Source organism: Rhipicephalus sanguineus, chromosome 6, assembly GCF_013339695.2.
Source record: "Rhipicephalus sanguineus isolate Rsan-2018 chromosome 6, BIME_Rsan_1.4, whole genome shotgun sequence".
NCBI classification, from domain to species: domain Eukaryota; kingdom Metazoa; phylum Arthropoda; class Arachnida; order Ixodida; family Ixodidae; genus Rhipicephalus; species Rhipicephalus sanguineus.
Genome location: NC_051181.1, coordinates 143,017,908 through 143,037,344, shown reverse-complemented (window position 1 = coordinate 143,037,344; position 19,437 = coordinate 143,017,908). Strand labels below are relative to the sequence as shown.

Sequence of the window (19,437 nt, the reverse complement as noted above, 5' to 3'; positions counted from 1 at the left end):
GGCCGCGGCGGCCGCATTTTCGATGGAGGCGGAAATGCTTGAGGCCCGTGTACTTAGATTTAGGTGCACGTTAAAGAACCCTTGGCGGTCGAAATTTCCGGAGCCCTCCACTACGGCGTCCCTCATAATCATATCGTGGCTTTGGGACGTTAAACCCCAACAACTATTACTATCGCCATAACGTAACACGACTGAGCCAAAATTCTTCGTCTAGGACGCAATCAAACTAGGTCACTTATTACTACGTATGGAGATATTGCACTCACAATGACAGTAACGGAAGAAAGTTATGGGAACCTATTAGCGCGGAAAAAACGCAGACAGGTAAGTACAGGACATACAGAGCAGACCAGAGCAGAACGGAATGTGTCTATACACTACAGCAAGCTCGTGAAACTAGACCTCCCATTTCCTTAAAGACTTCTCGCACGAGCTTCCTCTTTGGTTTCACGAATTTCAACGCAACCGATCGAGGCAGCGTACACGCCACACCGAATATTGTGGAGGAATTTAAAGAACTCTCGGTGCTTTCGAAATTCATTTCCGCTTTAGCTTCTAAGCCAAGGGACCTCTAGCTGTTCGAGGCGTTCAGAGCAACACAGCAAAAATAACAATTCAATTTCCGTGAAGTATATTCGGTGCGTTTTTCTCATTCGCTGCTAGGTCGAAGAAGAAAGAAAGAAAGAAAGAAAGAAAGAAAGAAAGAAAGAAAGAAAGAAAGAAAGAAAGAAAGGAAGAAAAAGAAAAGAAAAGAAGAAAAAGAAAGAAAGAAGAAGAAGAAGAAAGAAGAAGAAAGAAAGAAAGAAAGAAAGAAAGAAAGAAAGAAAGAAAGAAAGAAAGAAAGAAAGAAAGAACCTGGTTCTGGTTGCGTTGCGAAAAAGCGAGTTTTTCGACAGCCAACGAACGCTTGGTCCACCGCGCGCGATTCCGTCCGTCTGCGGGCCCATTCGGCCGCAGCCAGCAGCGCGGCTACCAACGTACCGATAGACGCGCACTAATTCTTTTTTTGCTCGCCGAGGAAGATTAGCCTCCGCTACGTTTCCTGCTTGGGCGTGGCTATCAGGGGAGGCCAACAAACGCTCCCCCCCCCCCTCCGTCGTGGTGAAGAGAGAATTTCCCCAGAGGACGAGGCAATGTTCCCTGCGGGTTTTTTTTTTTTTTATAATAAGCTAGCGTGTGTCTCAGTATAAACCCCTCGCGGTTTGTGGAAAGCGGTGACTATAGTGTCCTGTTCTTACCGTATCTACAAGCGCACTACCAGCACTGTCTAAAGTTGGCTTTAATGAACACGAAAAGAGCATAGCGCCAGTCCGTTGTCTACCCTCCTTTTCTGTCGTTCTTGTGCTGTACTCTTTTGGTGTTCATGGATTGCCAACTAGCGCAAAATCTGTTTTGTGAAAGTTGGCTTGTGTTGGCTGAATGACGACTAATGTAGGCAACTTATTGTTATCCATTCAATCTGCTATAAAATCAACAGTGTCTTCATTCAATCCCGACTCAACGACGCTTTACATGCATATAACATAGGGTGTCGGGCTTTAAGCTCGAGGACAAGGGTTCAATTCCCGGACACGGCGGCCACATTTGAATGAGGGCGAAATGCAAAGAACACCCATGTATGTACTTAGATTTCGTCACATATTAAACAACCCCTGTGGTCGAAATTAGTACTGAGTGCCCCGTTACGGCGTACATCATGATTATATCATGGTTTTGGCATGTGAAACTTCAGGCACGATTATCGTTTACATACATATAATACAATATATACGACCTGAGTTGGTTTTGGATAATGTTTCTTTCTTATTTTTTGTACTGTTCCCATATATACTGCTTGGACATAGCTATGCAATCGATCATCGCAAAGTGCCTATGCATAAGTGTGGAGCTTCCTTCTAATGTCATGAAGTACCAAACCCATTGCGAACATTTTCGACTCACTTTAGGAGGGGGCTTCGCGTCCTCCAACGTAAACGTGCGCCTTTGTTACACGCAGCGCAATGTGCACGAACTCGTGTCGTCATCGATATGCGCGTCATGGTATATGCGCTTTATTCATTAACGTAGCGCAAGGAACTGAACGAGGGAACAGGGCAATAATCAGTTTAATTCAATCATCAGTTTAAATCAGTTCAATTTCCTACTTCGTGTCCATCAGACTGAGCCCGCCGCGGTGCGCATACGGTTGTGAACAATGAACCGTGACGAAGCCTACTATATTCACAAAGATTAAACAATTGACAAGGCTGACGTCTTTGTCGCAAATCTCCGTTTTTAGCAACAGCAATTTCACCAACTTCACTGTGTGCATTAATCTTTACTTACAAGAAAACTCAAAAGTCGTGTATGTTAATTTCGGCTACACCATATGCGACGGCAGCGCCTGAGTTTCATCGTGACGTCACGCCGCAATGGATCTCTGTATATGAGATACCCACTGTCATTTCTCTACGCTATCATGCCGGGGGATGAGCCTTCTAATAGCAGCGTTCGTAATAGCACGTAAGCGGCAAGTCCGCGTGTCAGGCCAAAGGCCAAGGTTTCGCAGTCGACCTCGGAGGGGACTGATCGCGCAAGCAAGGAAAGAAGCGAGGGCGCGAAGGTCAATAGCCCTCCGCGCGGCGCCTTCACAGACAAGGTCACGACACGCGGATGCATGCATACGTGCATTTGCAAGAATAATTCACGCTCCAAGCTAAGCGGCTCTTCAAGAGGTGCACCGGTGAGGAACGCATTACCTCTTCAGGCGGTTACACTACACTGACTAGTGTGTTATAAACGTGATTTAAAAAAAAAAGCGTTTTTTAAAGGCCCCGACAGACGCCAGAAGCGTCATTTCCGTGTACATAATAAAGTAATTGAGTAGTAGTAGTAGTAATAATAATAATAATAATAATAATAATAATAATAATAATAATAATAATAATAATAATAATAATAATAATAATAATAATAATAATAATAATAATAATAATAATAATAATAATAATAATAATAATAATAATAATTCTGCCTCAAGAAGTACCGAGACAGGGGAGCCGCAGAAAAAGCTGTCATAAAAAGCTTGACTGAGCCGCGTCCCCTAAATGCAAGAAAACAGCGACAGTCAGTTCAAATGCAAATCATCACACACATACGGCTTCATGTAACAGTTCCAGCCTTGAAGAAGACAAGTTCACTTGTCGAAACGTCGGCTCGAGCACCCACTCCCTGTTTACGGATTTTTTCATCGCAAGAAAAAAATAGCGTACTGCATAGCAAAACAGACAAGGAATGGACAGAGCAACCGTCTCGTGCTGCTAATATCGTCATTTAAAAAAGTGACTCTCTTCGTATAAACAGAAAAACGAAGGTCACAGATTGCACGCGCATCGTGTGGTGGAACGCATGTTGACGCCGTGTCTCGAATGAGCAAATCGTTTCGGGAAAGTCAAAGCGCGCACAGTGTTCGCTTTTCGCCGTTTTTGGCGACACAACGACTCGTACTAAGTCACTGTCGGTATTTCCGAAAGCTGGCGGCCGGCTGAATGTATTAAATCACTCTCGTGGAGTTCCGCACGTATCTGATGTAATATCCGGAGCGACCAAGCACGTAGGCAAGGGGGGGGGGGGGGGGGCGGGGGGCCCGCCCCCCCTTCCGAGATTCGTCCAGCCTTTTATATTCCCGGGCAACATTTTTTTTTCTTTTTACCATGAAAAAAGAGCTTCTTTCGAATAATTAGGCCTTGCCTCCCCCCCCCCCCCCCCCGAAAAAAAAAAAATCCTGGATACGTGCTGGGAGCGACTATAATACGCAATCGCCTCCTATAGCTAAGATTGAGAAGCACTGAAGACTATATATGGGCGATATAACATGCAAGGCTCCTCGGAGGACCAGTAGAGAACACGTACGTGAAGAAATAGTAGTAATAATAATTGCGGGGCTTTTACGTCCCGAAACCACGACATGAATATGAGGGACGCCGTAGCGGAGGGCTCCGGAAATTTCGACCGCCTGGTGTTCTTTACCGTACACTTAAATCTAAAGCACGCGGTCCTCTAGCGTTTCGCCTCCACCGAAATGCAGCCGCCGCGGCAGGAATTCGAACCCGCGACCTTCGGATCAGCAGTCGAGCACCATAACCAGTAGTCCACTGCGGCGTGTACCCACGTGAAAAAAAAGTATTATGGACTCAGGAACAAATGTGCGTGCAAAGAAGCGTGCTGGCCGCTGACGAGAAGCATGCACGTCTCCGGTGTATATGATAAAGGAAGTACAGAGAAAAGAAAAATGACCGCAAATGATTGGTCAGGAATAGCAAGCTCACCACACGGTGATAAGCAGCGTGTCTTCGAGTATATATAGACCCGCATATTCACTCAGAATAATTGACTTTGTATGTCGAGTGACGTCGCAAGCGGTGACCGAGAATATCGGGCGCAACCTGGATCAGCGTCTCAGAAATGTTCGCGGCATATACGATTTGCAAGTCCGAATAGGCGCTGGCGGAACTAACGTGCTTTGTGATCACAACCAGGAAACCGTTCGGTAATGTCACAAATGCTCGCGACGTACCTAACGCAAGCAGGTGGTAGCAGTACGAAATCCGCACCGCATTTCGTGTATACATCAAGTTCATATTCCGTCATAACCTGTCTGTCATAATGTGTGCGACAGAGGCACAAGAACCATCCCGCAATAGATGGCCCCAGATTTGAACACGTGTAATTGGCTTAGAGAAGCGCACACGGCGAAAAGCTAGACAGAAAAGCGAGTCGAAACAGAGATTTAGTAAATTTAACAAAACATTCCGTGACTACCAATTCGTTAAGGAAGCGCGAAATAGTTACTCAGGAATGAATAATTAAGGTTATTCTAACTATCCACAACAAAAATCACTAAAATAAAATGTAGGCAGCTTGCAATAAGTCGGGTAAGGCTGGGTCGCAGCGGCGCTGGGGATCTGCTAGCTAGTCCCGGCTTGGCTAAGTTGTTGCTAGGTTTTGCGAAGTGTTGCTAGGTGTTAATGCTAGGTATTGCCAAGACTTGCTAAGTTTCGCTATTTCCCAAGTCCCATCAAGCCCAACCGGCTCTTCCATTCCGGTCGGTCCCCCACCTCAATCACCTCTCTACCGTAAGACATGCGCGGTGTCGTTCGTAGCTGTTTCATGGAGCCCGTACTAGCTGAGAGTTGCTGGTGGAAGCCGGGAATGGCCAGGAGATTACCAGCTCCGCTGCGAACCGGCCTTGCGTGACTCAGTGCAAGCTTTCTGTATTTTTTTCCTTCTTATCTTTCTTTCTTTTTCTCTGTTCTCTATAATTTTTCTGCCTTTTTGTCTCTGTTTATTTCTATTTCTTTCTTTCTTTCTTTCTTTCTTTCTTTCTTTCTTTCTTTCTTTCTTTCTTTCTTTCTTTCTTTCTTTCTTCTTTCTACTTCTTTCTTTCTTTCTTTCTTTCTTTCTTTCTTTTTCATTCTCTCTCTTCTTACCCTTTCTGTCTTTCTTCTCTTTCTTTCTCTCTATTCCTTTCTATGCTATACTTTGCTCTCTCCCATCCTCCTTTCCCTCCTCCTCACCCCCACTTTCCTTTCCCATCCCATTGCTATACGGTACTGTGGAAGGCTAGGCTACGCTCTGCTAGCGTGCCTGGATAGCCCAGTGGTTACGACGCTCGTCTTGGGATCGTGGGTACGCAGGTTCGAATCCCGCCGCGCCAAGAAATCTTTTTTTCCGCCAAGAATTTGTCTCCTTGTCTTTCCTTTTCTATCTATCTCTTTTTATCTCTTTCATTCTTTCTCCCTCTATCTCTCTCTGCACTCGTTCTCTCGCCCATCAGAGTTATTGCATCCCACGCCAGGCAAATCGGCAGCACGTGTTCTAGGAGCGAAGCAAAAGATGAAGAGGAAGACGAAAGCGCGTACCGGTTCATTATGATGATAGTTTTTTGTCGACGACTAACGGCGTTACGAAAGCTTAACCGCTCCGTTGTAATAGCAGATTCATAATGAATGGGAAACGGGAATTCAGGCGGAAGGTTAAATGCGGTTGTTCATATGGAAGTAGGGTGCGAGCGCAGCCTGCAGTTTCCAGTCGCTTTCATTCAAAATTCCTACAGTTGTCTGGATATGACCAGTCTCCGTCTCAGTGTCTCTGACATGCAGTGACTCGGCATAATGACGTTGATTCCGACGATATTTAGTCAGACCCGATTTCAACAGTTAAGCATACATCTCAATGGTTCCAGCGTAATTAGTGGCTAACTTTGACTGGGGCATCCTTAAGGTGGTCTGTTTTGCCGGTAGCTGAGATTCCTCATTAAAATACGCCAACGCGAAATTCAATGGAGTCGCAGTTTCAGTTATGGTCTCAAGTACACCAATGGGCCACTGTTACAAAAACTATCGAGATTTTGTTGTGTTTTTGTCAAGTCCCCCTTTGCATTCAACAGAATGTCCGTTGAGGTTCAAATGAATTCCGCGTACTGTTTTTGAATGCGTTACTGTACAACCGCTGACAGAATATCGAGTGTGTGGCCATTCGTCATCTCTAGCATGAAACAAAGGAGGAAGGTGGGAAATAGAAAAGCTCTAAGCAGGGAGGTTAACCAGAAAATCTTCCAGTTCGCTACCCTACACTGGGGGATTGGGGAAGGAGTATTTGTAATTGTTGGGGTTTAACGTCCCAAAACCACGACATGATTATGAGGGACGCCGTAGTGGGAGACTCCGGAAATTTCGACCACCAGGGGTTCTTTAACGTGAACCTAAACCTAAGTACACGGGCCTCAAGCATTTTGGTTTCCATCGAAAATGTGGCCGCCGCGGCCGGGATTCGATCCTGGGACCTTCGGGTCAGCAGTCGAGCACCATAACCCTTATAGACCTCCGTGGCGGGTATTGGGGAAGGAGAATGGAAAAATTAGAGCAGTGGTCCTCAAATGGGGATCCCCAGACCTTAGAGTGTCCGCGAAGCCGTTGTGGAGGAGGGGGGGGGGTGGGGGTCCGCGAAAGTCATCCTCGAAAAAACAAAAACATAAGAAACACGTTTTTTTAAAGGCACACCATGTGCCGTGACAGCGGCCCCTTCTGATTTTTGGTATGCTTCACCGCATAACCTTTTGCATTGCGGCGGAGCTGACTTATGTCTCCCCTTCTCCACGACACAGTTGTAAAGCTTTTGTTGCAGTTTTCTACTGAATATGCACGCAAGCATGCTTTGTCCAAGCTTGCATATATTAAGAGCAAACATAGTTAGAAACAGGTTGAATGCGGCTGCAGACCGCACAACTTACTGACAAGCTGTTGAGATCGAACTGTTGTGGCCCTTCAGTTTGACCAATTTATGACCTTTCCGCCCCTTTTTTCTCACTGCAAGGGGTCCCTCATCACTTCCACAAGTCCACAAGGGGTCCCCGAACATCCATGGCTGAGAACCACTGGATCAGAGAGAAAGATCAAGAAGGGAGCCGACAGATGGATACACGTTATAGGTTTCAAAACAGGAGAAAGTGCCTCAGAAAAGGCTGGCCGACGTTTCGATAGGTGAACCTATCTTTGTCAAAGGCGCCTTGTCATCCCTGGCGTGTTACTTTTAAGGGGTTAGTGTTGATGTCATATCCAGCGGTGGCGCTGTTGGTAATTTGAAATGATGTGGCAAGAGCTACACTCTGCCGCTTCCGAGTTTTTTCTTTCCAGGCAAAAATTACCAACAGCGCCACCGCTGGATATGACGTCAACACTAACCCCTTAAAACTGACAGGGATGACAAGGCGCCTTTGACAAAGATAGGTCCACCTATCGAAACGTCGGCCAGCCTTTTCTGAGGCACTTTCTCCTATTTTGAAACCTATAACGTTGATTAGAGAGAGACAGAGAGAGAGAGGGAAAAAAAGAAATCCGCTTGCTCGGACATTACTGCTCCAGATATTACAATTTTGTTCACGACGGGAGCATTCGTGCTCGCTATTATTGTGGGTTACGCTCCTCTGGTAACCATTTTTTTCCATGATCATAGTTGTTCAGGGCGAACTGCATTCGTTATTAGGTCGGGCGAACGCTAAAGATAAGCCGTATATGTAGCAGACTTCCCGATTCACGATACCACGCCCAATAGTATGCTTAAAACGCAGTATTTGGCACAACAAGAAAAATGCAGAAAGAGAGAGAGAGAAAATAAAATCTTGATATATATTTAGCGAACTCAGGGGATAAAAAGTTACACTCCACGCAAACGCCCCAGCTGAGGTCAACGACACCTACACACCCCTTCCTGGGCAGGCCCTTAAGTTGTTTCAACGCTTATTATTTCTTGCGCACGTTTTAGTTACCATTACTTCAATCCTGCCGAACGGCGCAGCCTTTGTTTCATGGTTCAGCTATGAGTCAAGCACGATACAGTCATCAAGGCAAGGCGCCTCGTTGTTGCACATTTCCACGCGGCACGCACAAAGCCACGGCCTACAAAGGGCGCTAGCTCGTCGTCGAATCGCTTCAAGCCATGCTACCATTGTTAAGTCGTCGCTATGTATACGCATGCCCGCGTACCTTGTCAAGCACGGCAAAGCGAACACACATATAGAACTGATACGAGAGTTTGCTCCTAACTTCAGTTGTCTCTGCGTTTTTTGTTGTTGTTTTTTTCAGGAAGCGGAAGCAGAAGAAACCTCGCCGTCTCAACAAACGCAGGCCGCGCCTACCACCACGCGGCCATCACCGCCCGCCAGGGAGCAGCAGCATCGCCGCTCGTCAGGTATGTACGTACGTGCGACCGCGGGCCCCCGCCAATAAAATGCAAAGCGCCCTCCAATTCTTTCCTTTCCTACACACGCATAGCGACGAAGCCTCCGAATCCAGGAAATTCAAGCATCGGCGCACTCCTGAAGGATGTCAGTGTAACAAACGAACGGCGTCGAGGCAGGGCACACTTCGGTCGGAACGCTTGAACAAATAGAAAGGCACACCACCACTTCCTGCGCGCCCGCCTGTCCCTGTCACGGTTATTTCTTCTTCTAGGTTAGAACGAGAAGTTTCCGGGCTCCGTTAAGTACCCTCGATGAGTATCCGATGCATGCGATTGAGAAGACAGCATGACGGAAATAGCTCGATTTGGTTCTTGATACTACGATGAGCGAGGGTTACATTCGCATATAAGATATGTGTATATATATATAAGAATGCCGCCGGTTCGGGGTTTTTTACGGTCTTGCCTGTTGCTCCCCTTTGCAGAACTCGAAGCTTTCTTTTTATACTAGCCAAAAACCCCACATCAAGCGCCCTCGCAGCCTCGCCTTCGGGTGTCAACCATAAAGTTGTGAGCAGCTTCCAACTATAGGCCAGCAAGGTGGCGTGACGTACCCGACCGTTCTCATTACTTGCACTTTACCTTTCCTTTGCAAGAGCAAGGGAAGAACTCAGCTGTTTCCGCGGGCAAATATAGTCATCACTACGCTCGAATCCACGCACAATGCAGCTAGTGAAGGAAAAAAAAATTGCACTCTCAATCTTGCTAGAGGATACCTAGAAAGAAGGGTGGTTCCTCCCAAAGGCGTTACTCTCATCAATCAACCGTAAAGTCCCTCAAAAGCCTCTTTTTTATTCGAAAGTGGAACCCGAGACAACTTAATCGCCAGATCCCCTCTGGAGTGCAAGTGACGTTTCGGCCATAGTTCGATCAGGTTTAGCCGCCTAGCAGAGACGGGGAAGTCGCGCCGAAACGATTAACCGCTTCTTAAAGTTTTACACAGTCGCTGTCCACACCTTTCTAACTCTCCTCGACTATATTGAACTTAAGACCCCCTGTATAAAAGCAGTCAGGCAGCAGACATCAGGCAGTGTCGTGGAATCAAAAGCCGTTCTCTTGTTTTGTTTTGTTCTTATACCTTCACTTTCGCGAACAAGTTGAAGCGGTGGAAGGAAGACTAAAACGAAATGTCCTATTCTGGCCTTGCCCCGTCGTCTTTCCTGCTGCGAAAAAAAAAAACAGACACTAGGAAAGAAGCAGTAAGAGACACGCCTAAATGCGTCGAGAACAGTTCAACCGCCGCTGCTCTTCCTGCGGCGCGTAACAAGATTTGGCACGCGTCCCCTTGATTGATGGAGCAGAGCGACAGTGAGTGGACGGTGACGGCAAACAGTCGAGCAAGCATGCCGACGTCGGGGCCCCCAGATGATCGGGCGCGACCACGGAACTAGCTCGCGCCGACGGCTGGCTGGTCATCCCGTCCGCAACGTCCTCCACCCTTCCCCTTGAAGACCTCCTCGCCTCCTCGGAAGCTCGCCCACCAGGAAAAATGGTCCGAGTGGACGGCGACTACGGCAAACACTGTGGAGAGGAGGAAGCGTGGAATCGGGGCGCCTTGCTATTCTCGCCTTTCGAGAGCGTATGCCGGCCACGTTATATGTAGTATGGGAGCCCGGTTTTTATGTACGAGAGCCGCCGCTTCGATCACGCCTGGTCGCTTCTCATCCACTCTTTGTCGGACGGCTCTCTCTACAGCCCCCTTTTCACTGCTGCTCTCTCTCTCTCACTTTCATTCTCGCTCTCTAGTTTAACACGGAGACAGTCGCTTAAGTTCGCCCTGACAACCCGCTCTGGGCTTCCTGAAGAAGAAAGCGCGCAGCCTGACGCATCTAACGGGTCGACGCATCCAAAGTCGACGACGGCTTCTGCCCTTCCTCCTCTGCTCCTACCCCCTCCTCCCCCCTCTCAAACTACCTGACACGAAGAGGTTTTTAGCAAAAGCAAAAAGGCGTTCCAACACGGATTGCTCGCGTTCGCCGTCTCTTGACTGTTGACCGAAAAGAAGAGGGCAACGTCATCTCCTCCCGAATTCGACGTGGTTTCTTTCTTTTCGTTCTTTCTCTTTTCTTCGCTTTTACTTTTATTCCACTTAAACTCCTCTTCCTCCTTCTTCTCAGCAGACACGAACCACACGCGAGGCACGTAAGACGCTCGTCGTCGCGAAAGCCACCGAAAATGCGATGCATTAAGCCAAGCGGGTTACACACGTATACGGTGCAGCGCAGGGTGTTTCCACGTATACAGCCCAATCGAAAGTAAGAAAAGAAAGCAAAATAAAAAGAGTTCGCGAGCTTCTCTTCAAGGAGCAAGCACACGGAAAGGATACGCCACTGCTGCTTTCGTTCCATGAAACTTATTCCATGCTTCCTCTCTTTCCTTCTTTTTCTCAGTGTCTTTATTTTTTTTTCTTTTTATCTTTCGCTCTCACCACACCCTCGATCACCGCCGACGGCAATGTGGGAAAGAACGGTGCTCGAACCGGGACGTTCGTAGAGTTCCCGGTCTCAAACGAACAGGGCAAGTCATGACGGTGGGTGTTGGGCGAGGATGGAAGAGGCAGAGAGAGAGAGATAGTGAGAGAGAGGAGGAGTAGGGCATGGATCGAGATAGGTGTGTCGTCTATATATATATATATATATATATATATATATATATATATATATATATATATATACGCATCGTCGCCGCCGCCCCACTGTCCGGCAGCGGCCGAGGTATTGACCTTTGATGCCAAACACGAGACGCGACTAACTGCATGCGGACTAAAAAGGAAAATGAGGACGTCATTGTGTCGGGGAACCCCCGCCGCTTCCGAAGAGAAGCAACAATCCACTCAGTTGCTGCTGGCACGCGGAAAACAAATGATCCGAACGAAACAAAATCCGAGAGAATGCTGTTGTCCTGCATTCCTGCAATGCTACGTAAGCACGAGTCTTGGAATCGACTTTGGCTTCGCGCTCGAGACGTCTGAGAACTCAGAGTAGCAGAAGCGATGGGCGCGCGTCTTACAGGCTCCGTCCCCGATGCGATTGCCCATGTGATACCGTATTGCATGAGCGAGCGTGTCGAGTAGGGCTTGTTGGATGTTCACCGTTCAGTGGAAGCAGCGCAGTAAAAGTGCGCACTTTGTAGTGAGTTTTGTTTACGTGTCACCTCGCGTTCATCCAGATTCATGCGCTGTTCATTTCTCTGCACTGCAACAACGTTGCAGGAGACAACAGCATCTCGACTGACTTTGCAATCAAGCACACGTGGATTTTAGGAGCATTCCTTTTGACTGAACGTGCAGCGCGGCACACACTATAGGGACGATGAATTGGACGACACGAACTCTGACTCACAACTAGAAGTTTATTGCGCCCACAATCAAAGCCAACGCGTATACATTCATTATACACAGGGCTCAGAAACGAAATAACGGAATAAATGAAACTGGCGTGTACCCACAATGGGCAAAACGAAACTTTCGCAAGCTCGCTCTTTATACTATGTTAACCACGCACGCACGCGTGGACAGCCAATAAAGTACGCCGCAAGTATCAATCACTGACGGACGCCTGTAAATGATAAGCCTGACATGTGCTACCAAGCAAATTTTAATGAACTTCTTCTTTTTTTTTTAACCCAGAGAGCATCAGTAGCCGTGGGAACAGCAGCGGCAGCGGCGGCGACACAACATGAGGCCCTCCACTTTGCTAAGCCTGTGCGTGTTTGTCATGTTGGCCCTGCTGGCAACACAAGCGCGGCCGGCACACGGTGCTCTCATCTTGCCCCTGGTCATCTACAAGAAGCTACCCAAACAGTGAGTATCGGCTGACCTCTGGCGCGGTGGTCTGTTACCGCATGTGCCTGAAGCTGCTAACAGTGCATTCATGTATACGGCGATGCGTTCAGACTATGACGTCCGAAGGTAAAATGTTACAGAAACAAAGAAGTCAATATTTCCTTTAACCTCTGTGCTTAATAATGTGAGTTTACGTAGTGAGCTGGCATGCCCACAGCGACTGCATTCCGTAATAGGAGCCCTACCTGTCTTCCACGTGACGTTGCAAGAAGCTTGTGACATGCACAAACCTGACATAATTTATGCATTGTAGTAAGTGCCATGCATATGATTGCCTAATGCATTGGCAGTGAGTGTTGCAGCAAGTCCCATTACATATTCCCAACTACAATGGCTACGAGAAGCAGGGTATCTCCAATAGGTACACTTATATCAAAGAAATCCATCATACGAATATCGTATAAATATTCACAAGCTTCACGCATGATATCAGAGTGCAATGAAACTTTCTACCCATGAGGAATGGATGATTATGATCCGCTAAACATAGAGTATCGCTATATCGTAGCTTGCAGTTGGGCACTCAAGGGGCGAAATTCGAAGATCACCAATCTAAGGGCGAGTATAGGGACTAAATGTTTGTGTTCAAGTAACTTAATTATTTAATCTTTGAAAACAGAGAAACATTGAAGTTGGCGTCTTATTCGACGAAATTATAAGAGGCGGCCATTAGGAATGCGTCATAGCCCGAACAAAGCGTTGCTGGTAGAATAGCGACTTGTGCCCGCATTTCACAGCCTTGCAGCATGCATGCTCTTCAGCGATGCAGCCACGATAAAGCATCAGCTGAACATTGTATGGTGACCTTGCGCTGATGTACATCGACCGAATGTACTTCCAGGAGTACGAAATGATTGCTCATGCCAATTGAAGTGGCGCCGGCATAAGGCGTTGCGCATGGCATGCTGTGGATGAAGCATGCTCCCTCGCCTGCCCTGTTCTGGGGGAAACGCGTCTTTCGGTACTTGATCTGCTGAAGTGACTTCAAAAAGCGCTCAAGACATGTGAAGTTTCTTCAATACATCACCTTGCAGTTCGCACGCAGACACCCGATGTGTATGAAAAAAAAAGCGTAGTCTATGAAGACGAAACATACAACGAAATTCACATTACAGTCTTCGTGAGGTTATTTTCTCGTTGAATACTTTCTGAACAGTGACCTCAAGTAATAATTGAGCCCACTTTTGAGCCATCCTAATGGTTTCGCTAACTTTACCTGAAATATCCTGTTAAATGAATGAACACACTAGGCACACATCACATAATAAAACATATCACGGCGCTTATCGTCAGCTCCTTCCGAAAAACGCGGATAGGAATCGTGGCGATGTCACAAGACAACCCACAAACGCATAGCAACTAGACCTGCATATGGCCGTCCGACTGACCTGTCAGTATAGCTATGCACACAAATAATCGCGCAATTCGGTACTGTCGACATTGAAGCACGAGTATTTTTTTGCTGGATGCGACAGCTTGTTCCACTCAGCGGTGCATGGCTTCCGCCACGGCTTCCGCTGACTTGCCTCATTGAGCGAGAGGCTCGAACGTCGCGCGCTGCATGTCAACACACAGCATGTCCCCTTCGGCGCACGTTTCGCAACGGTCTAGACTGTGCATGCGCGTATAAGCAGATGACGCGCCGGTTGCGGCCGTTGTCTTTGCGATGCAGCGATCCAACCCAGCACTTGAAGTCGCTGCTCCAGTTCATCAATCTAGACGTCATCAAGGGACTGGTGGGTCAGCTCATCAATTTCGAGGCCATCTTGCGTCACTTCTCGCCGCCGGCGGCGAAAACGTCGACCGCCGCTTCGCAGACCACGGTGGTGATGATGATGGACGAGCCGAGACCGCCGCCGGAAAGCACGACGCCGACGGCGACGTCGACGACGTTGCCGGCGACCTCAACGACGCCGCTGGCGTTCCCGACGACGCTGCCGGCATTCCCGACGCTGCCACCGATTCCGGTGACGCCCGAGATGGAAGCCAGCCCCGTGAGAATCTGTCCACGCGTCCGGCTCCCCTGGATGTGCACCGCGCAAGTCTGTGCTGGTGGCGCGAGTTAGCACACCCAAGGAGCGGCCTGTCTTTTTTGTGTCTGTCCGTGTGTCACACACGCCTCTGTCACGGTTTCACCCGCAGGCGAGGTGGATCAGTTCAGAGAGGCGCACGCACCGGAAGCGTGCTGCAAAACTGTCACTGTGGTCGTGAAGCTTTGCCGTTTTCTGTGTCACCAGTGAGACAGCCCGTGATAAGCTGCCTGTCATGAAAAGGACTGATCAAGAGTGTTCGTGAGCTAACGTATAAAATATGAAGTTGCTCGTACGAACTTATGCTAGCAATAGCAAGAATCCACTGACCGACTTCTATGTGCGACTGTGCTAACTGTGCACAAAGTACGTGCTTTCCGCTTTGTGTTATCATCTTCATTTCAAAAAACCGAAAACAGATCTTTAAGTCCGTTTATCGTAGAGGTATTTGCGCGGCATTCAAATTCTGTTAACCATGGCGAGACCTCGCTGATCCATTCATGTATGTGTTAGTGGGTACGTGTCCCCACTGTGTGTCCATGTGTTTTCTGTCTTTTGTGCGTTTGTTTGACGTCTCGTGCCGGGTCCAGGTATATCTTATGACCCGAGCCCCCACTACGTCACGCTTTCTATCCGTGGTATCGCTCAACGCAGGCCCGTAGCCGGGGAAAGGACGGGGGGAGGGGCTAGCCCCATCCCGCGCCTCAAAATTTTGACGGAGGGAGATGGGGGGGTGTTACCGAAAATAATTAATTAAAATAGGTGTCTTTCCCTAATAGTGAACGCCTTCCTCAAGTGGCCCTGAGAGGGGTCATTAAAAACTGCGTGTAATGGTTTTAAATCGTAATCGTAATGTAGTAATGTCGTAATATAGTAATCGTAAATGTTTTTGCGGTCCGTATCTAACAGCCAAAGCCACAAATCTTATGTTACTTTTACCGTCGTATGCCGTCAATTCAAGCTTCGAGAAATGCAAGTGCCGCTACCGCATGCATCAGGTCAGGCGAGATCGGGGGATCCGGATATTTCCTACTGGACAGGTTGAAATACAGGGTGTCTTATCTTTTTTTAGACTATAGTTTTTTTTTTATGAAAATGCTATGACAGTCAGGCCCTTATCGCCTTCGCAAACGAACTCTACGCCGAGGCGGGAGAACTTTGCCGCACCTAAAGTTACATTCAAACGAGTAATTAACAAAAAATCACTAATTATTTTTAATTATTAGTTTTAGGGCCGTTGTTTATATGTAAGAGTTGTAGGACGTAACAATTTATGCATGCCCCTTTTTTATTTCATCTTGAAAAACGCACGTAATTTGAGACAATAACCACCGAAATTCAAGGCCCCGATCAAGGCAAAACCGAAACTGAGCGCACCGGGCGCTCAGGAACTCCGTCATCCGCGTTACGTCAGACCGGAAGCTGATGTGAGAATTTTTGGGGGGGAAAAAATGGGCGCGTCGCAGCAGATTATGGTCAGAAAAAACGGCAAGTCGTCACAAATACCCCAATGGCCCTCTCATTGTTTGCGTTTTGTGCATAGTTCTTATCTGTCTCTTTCGCGCTGTACCCAAGAAAACCACAATTTCCACTTTTTCTTTCACTGTGCAACTTAAAACTAGGCGGCAGCCACTGCGGCGCTACTTCTCGCAGACAAGCGAACGAGTTCTTCGCACTTCTTTCGAGCTTAGCGAAGAAACGGATAAACTGATGAGGGGTGATTATCACACAACTTTTCGTGACAAACAGTAGTGAGTGCACAGGGCACGCAACCATGTTCCTCATTTCGTCTCTAGGTGATCTGGAGAGAGGTTATAACGCATGATTTTGTAAGTACGGCAACACCCCTGCAAGTACACTAACTAAAGAAACAGGCAGGTGAAAACTATAAACAAGGCAAAGTAGTGAGACATGCAAGTATAAACGATATGGAGCGAAGCGCTGGAACTCTGTAATGGGTCGTCCTCTCGAGCACGCCCCTCAATTCTATTCTATATTATTATTATTATTATTATTATTATTATTATTATTATTATTATTATTATTATTATTATTATTATTATTATTATTATTATTATTATTATTATTATTATTATTATTCATTTATATTTCTTCCGTATTAACTGAACAAAGTTTGAACTTCAATTTCAAAATTGCCTTTAAAAACTAACCGGTTCTTGGCCAATCCCCCGGTGTGGGTATGAGCCACAGCTTCTAGGGTCTACTCTACTCTACTCTACTCTACTCGTGCTGCGAGTCTGCGCTCAGTCTTGACTGTCGCCGTAGAGCCGTCAATAAACGCCTTTACACTTCTCAGCCGATACATCATATTTGTAATGTGTTTCACGACATTAGGCGCACATGCTAGTGGATGTTTGTATACGCTTACGTTTTATGTTTTCCTTCCTTCTGTCCTTGTTGCTCTATACTCTAAATGAGACGGACACTGTGTGTTCGTTCAGCAGGCAGCTGTGAGCCTGCCTCCACGTTTTCTCTTTTTCAAGCCTTCCGCTCGTGTTTTGCCATTTAAGAATGATTTGTATCTTTTGTAAAATCAGACATCCCCAGTATCTGTTGTAAAACCAGACAGTATCGCCCGTCTTTTGTCTCTCTTATGTCTGTTTTTTGTTTACAAATGTGTTTCCAGTGTGTTCCTTTTTGTTTTTGTTTGTTTTTGTTGTTGTTTTTTTACCTTGAACGAGCGTCTCATGATGTACCCAAGGTTCATGAATTTCTGTTATACAAGGTGAACGCCGTGTGAAAACAGAGCTATTTTAGCTGAACGTATCAGAAGTTCAACTTTATAGCAGCTTTATATTCTGCATTTGCAGCTGTGGCAATAGTGACCTCGCGTCTTATTCTGGTGGGCTAACGCTGCACATACACATCAACTGACAGTCAGCGCTTGGCTATATCACAGAACTACTTTTTTTTTTGCTCTCCAGATTCGTTTCATCGTCTACTCCGATCTCATTTCTCGCAAGTCGGGAGTAGACGAGTCAAACGCAATACTTAATTCAGCCAATCACTGCGCATTTACTCTCATTAAATTCAGTTTACTTTCTCCAACGTTGCTGATTTCACACATCTCTTTGTTCTTTTTTTTTTTTCGTTCGTAGTTCTGGCGTAAAGATATGGCTCTAAGATTTAAGTGTTTGCGGAGAACAAAATTCACCGTTTGAACTCTGCGCAGAGCAAAGTGCTGTGCTATCGCCGATGAAGTCAACGATACTTCAAGTATTGCGCTTATTTGTTTCGATTAACAATACGAATTACCTCCGTGTAAGACATAGCTCAGGTCGAACGAACACTTATATGACTGCTTATATTTACAGAAACCCTGTGGCTAGGCAAACGAACTGTGCGTGCAACAGATACTAGACACTCCCAAATGAATCCAACAGACAATGAGGTCAGGAAATTATAGGGGCCATTAATTGTTCTCTTTACCTGTAATGTATTAATAATGAGGTAAATTGACATTAATTAAATTAGACGAAAAATTCCCCTTTCCGTCGGTGGGATTAATTTGGTTGCGTCTAACAAATAAACGAGCCCCTCGGGAAAAAAAAAATCCCCTTCTTTCGTTGATTACATACGTGACACTTTAACCAGTGCCTAATGTGCCTTCTTTTCTTCCTTTCTTTTTTCCTGGACAAATGCAGCAAGTTGCTAGTACCGGTGCCCCTACCATTGCCACTGCCGATCCCTATTCCGATAGTAAAACCCAAGATGCTGTCGCTGCTGCTGCCAAAGCTGCCCCGGATCGGGATCACGCTGCACTTGGGCAAGGGCCACCACTCACCACTGCGGCACCTGCGGATACACCACAAACCGAAGCTGGTGCACCTTGACCACGGCCACGACGATCACGAGTACCACCACTCGCACTCGAGCCACCAGCCGCACCACCACCACGGACCGCCGTCGCACTCGGGCGAGGACGAAGTGTACGAAGTGAAGAACCCGCCGCCCAGTTACCCGGCCAAGGACTGGAAGTCGTAGCCTCTCCTAAGACCCTCCCCCTAAGAGTCATCCTCCCTCGTCACCGTCCTCCTGACGTCAGCTGTGTCCGGAGTGCGGTCGTACACGCGTAAAACAAACAGTTGTATATGGTGTATCGAGACGACAGGCCGCAGACCATTCCGCCAAGTCACGTGATGAGAGGCGTGGTCCGCGGCCGTATCCATTGGCAAAGGCGGGTCAGAAGGTTGGCGAGCAAAGGGCCAGAATCTTCTACACGTTCGGTTTTTCTTTTTGTGTGTGAGGTCTTCAGACGTTCGGTTTCGGCTCGCGCGCTTAACCAGAAAGCCAGCCGCCATTGTAAATTAGCCGGCTTCTGGCCAATCGCACGAGCAGGAAGCGAACGTTCGAATACCGAACAAAGACCGATATGTACGATCCCGCCAAAGGTCGAATGAGAACGACACAACCTGGACGTAGATAGAGCAAGAAAAAAGACGTAAGGCAGGGATGTGCAGGAAAAGCGTCAGACCGCCTACACCACTTGGGAGTGGAGGCCAGGAGAATGGATAAGATTATATACAGGAAATGAAGACACTGTAAAGGCGTCCGCACGGGTTGACCTGGTCACGCAGTTAAGAGCGTTCTCACTAGCGGCAGAGAAAGACTGACCCAGCTACTGGTCTTCGGCTACCGGAAGAGAGCTCGGCTAGTTGCTAGAAGTAGAATTCGCGGCTGCGCGTGTTCTAGGAATCTGCGATCTGTGACTGTGAAAGAGCGTACGTTCCTCAACCGTGGGGTCCAAATATTAAACCGTGGACG

At 47.2% G+C, this 19,437-nt stretch overlaps 2 protein-coding genes across 2 annotated transcripts in view; one reads left to right on the top strand and one right to left on the bottom strand.

Annotated features, from left to right (window-relative positions):
* Nucleotides 1–19,437, bottom strand: part of LOC119396595 (rho GTPase-activating protein 18) — a 200,407-nt gene that overhangs the window by 32,883 nt on the left and 148,087 nt on the right. The window lies entirely within an intron of this gene.
* On the top strand, nt 8,618–18,782 carry LOC119396600 (uncharacterized). Its single transcript, XM_037663880.2, has 3 exons — nt 8,618–8,727; nt 12,407–12,580; nt 18,318–18,782. Exons 2-3 carry the CDS (start codon nt 12,456–12,458, stop codon nt 18,655–18,657), a joined length of 465 nt encoding a protein of 154 aa, XP_037519808.1. The 5' UTR covers nt 8,618–8,727; nt 12,407–12,455; the 3' UTR covers nt 18,658–18,782.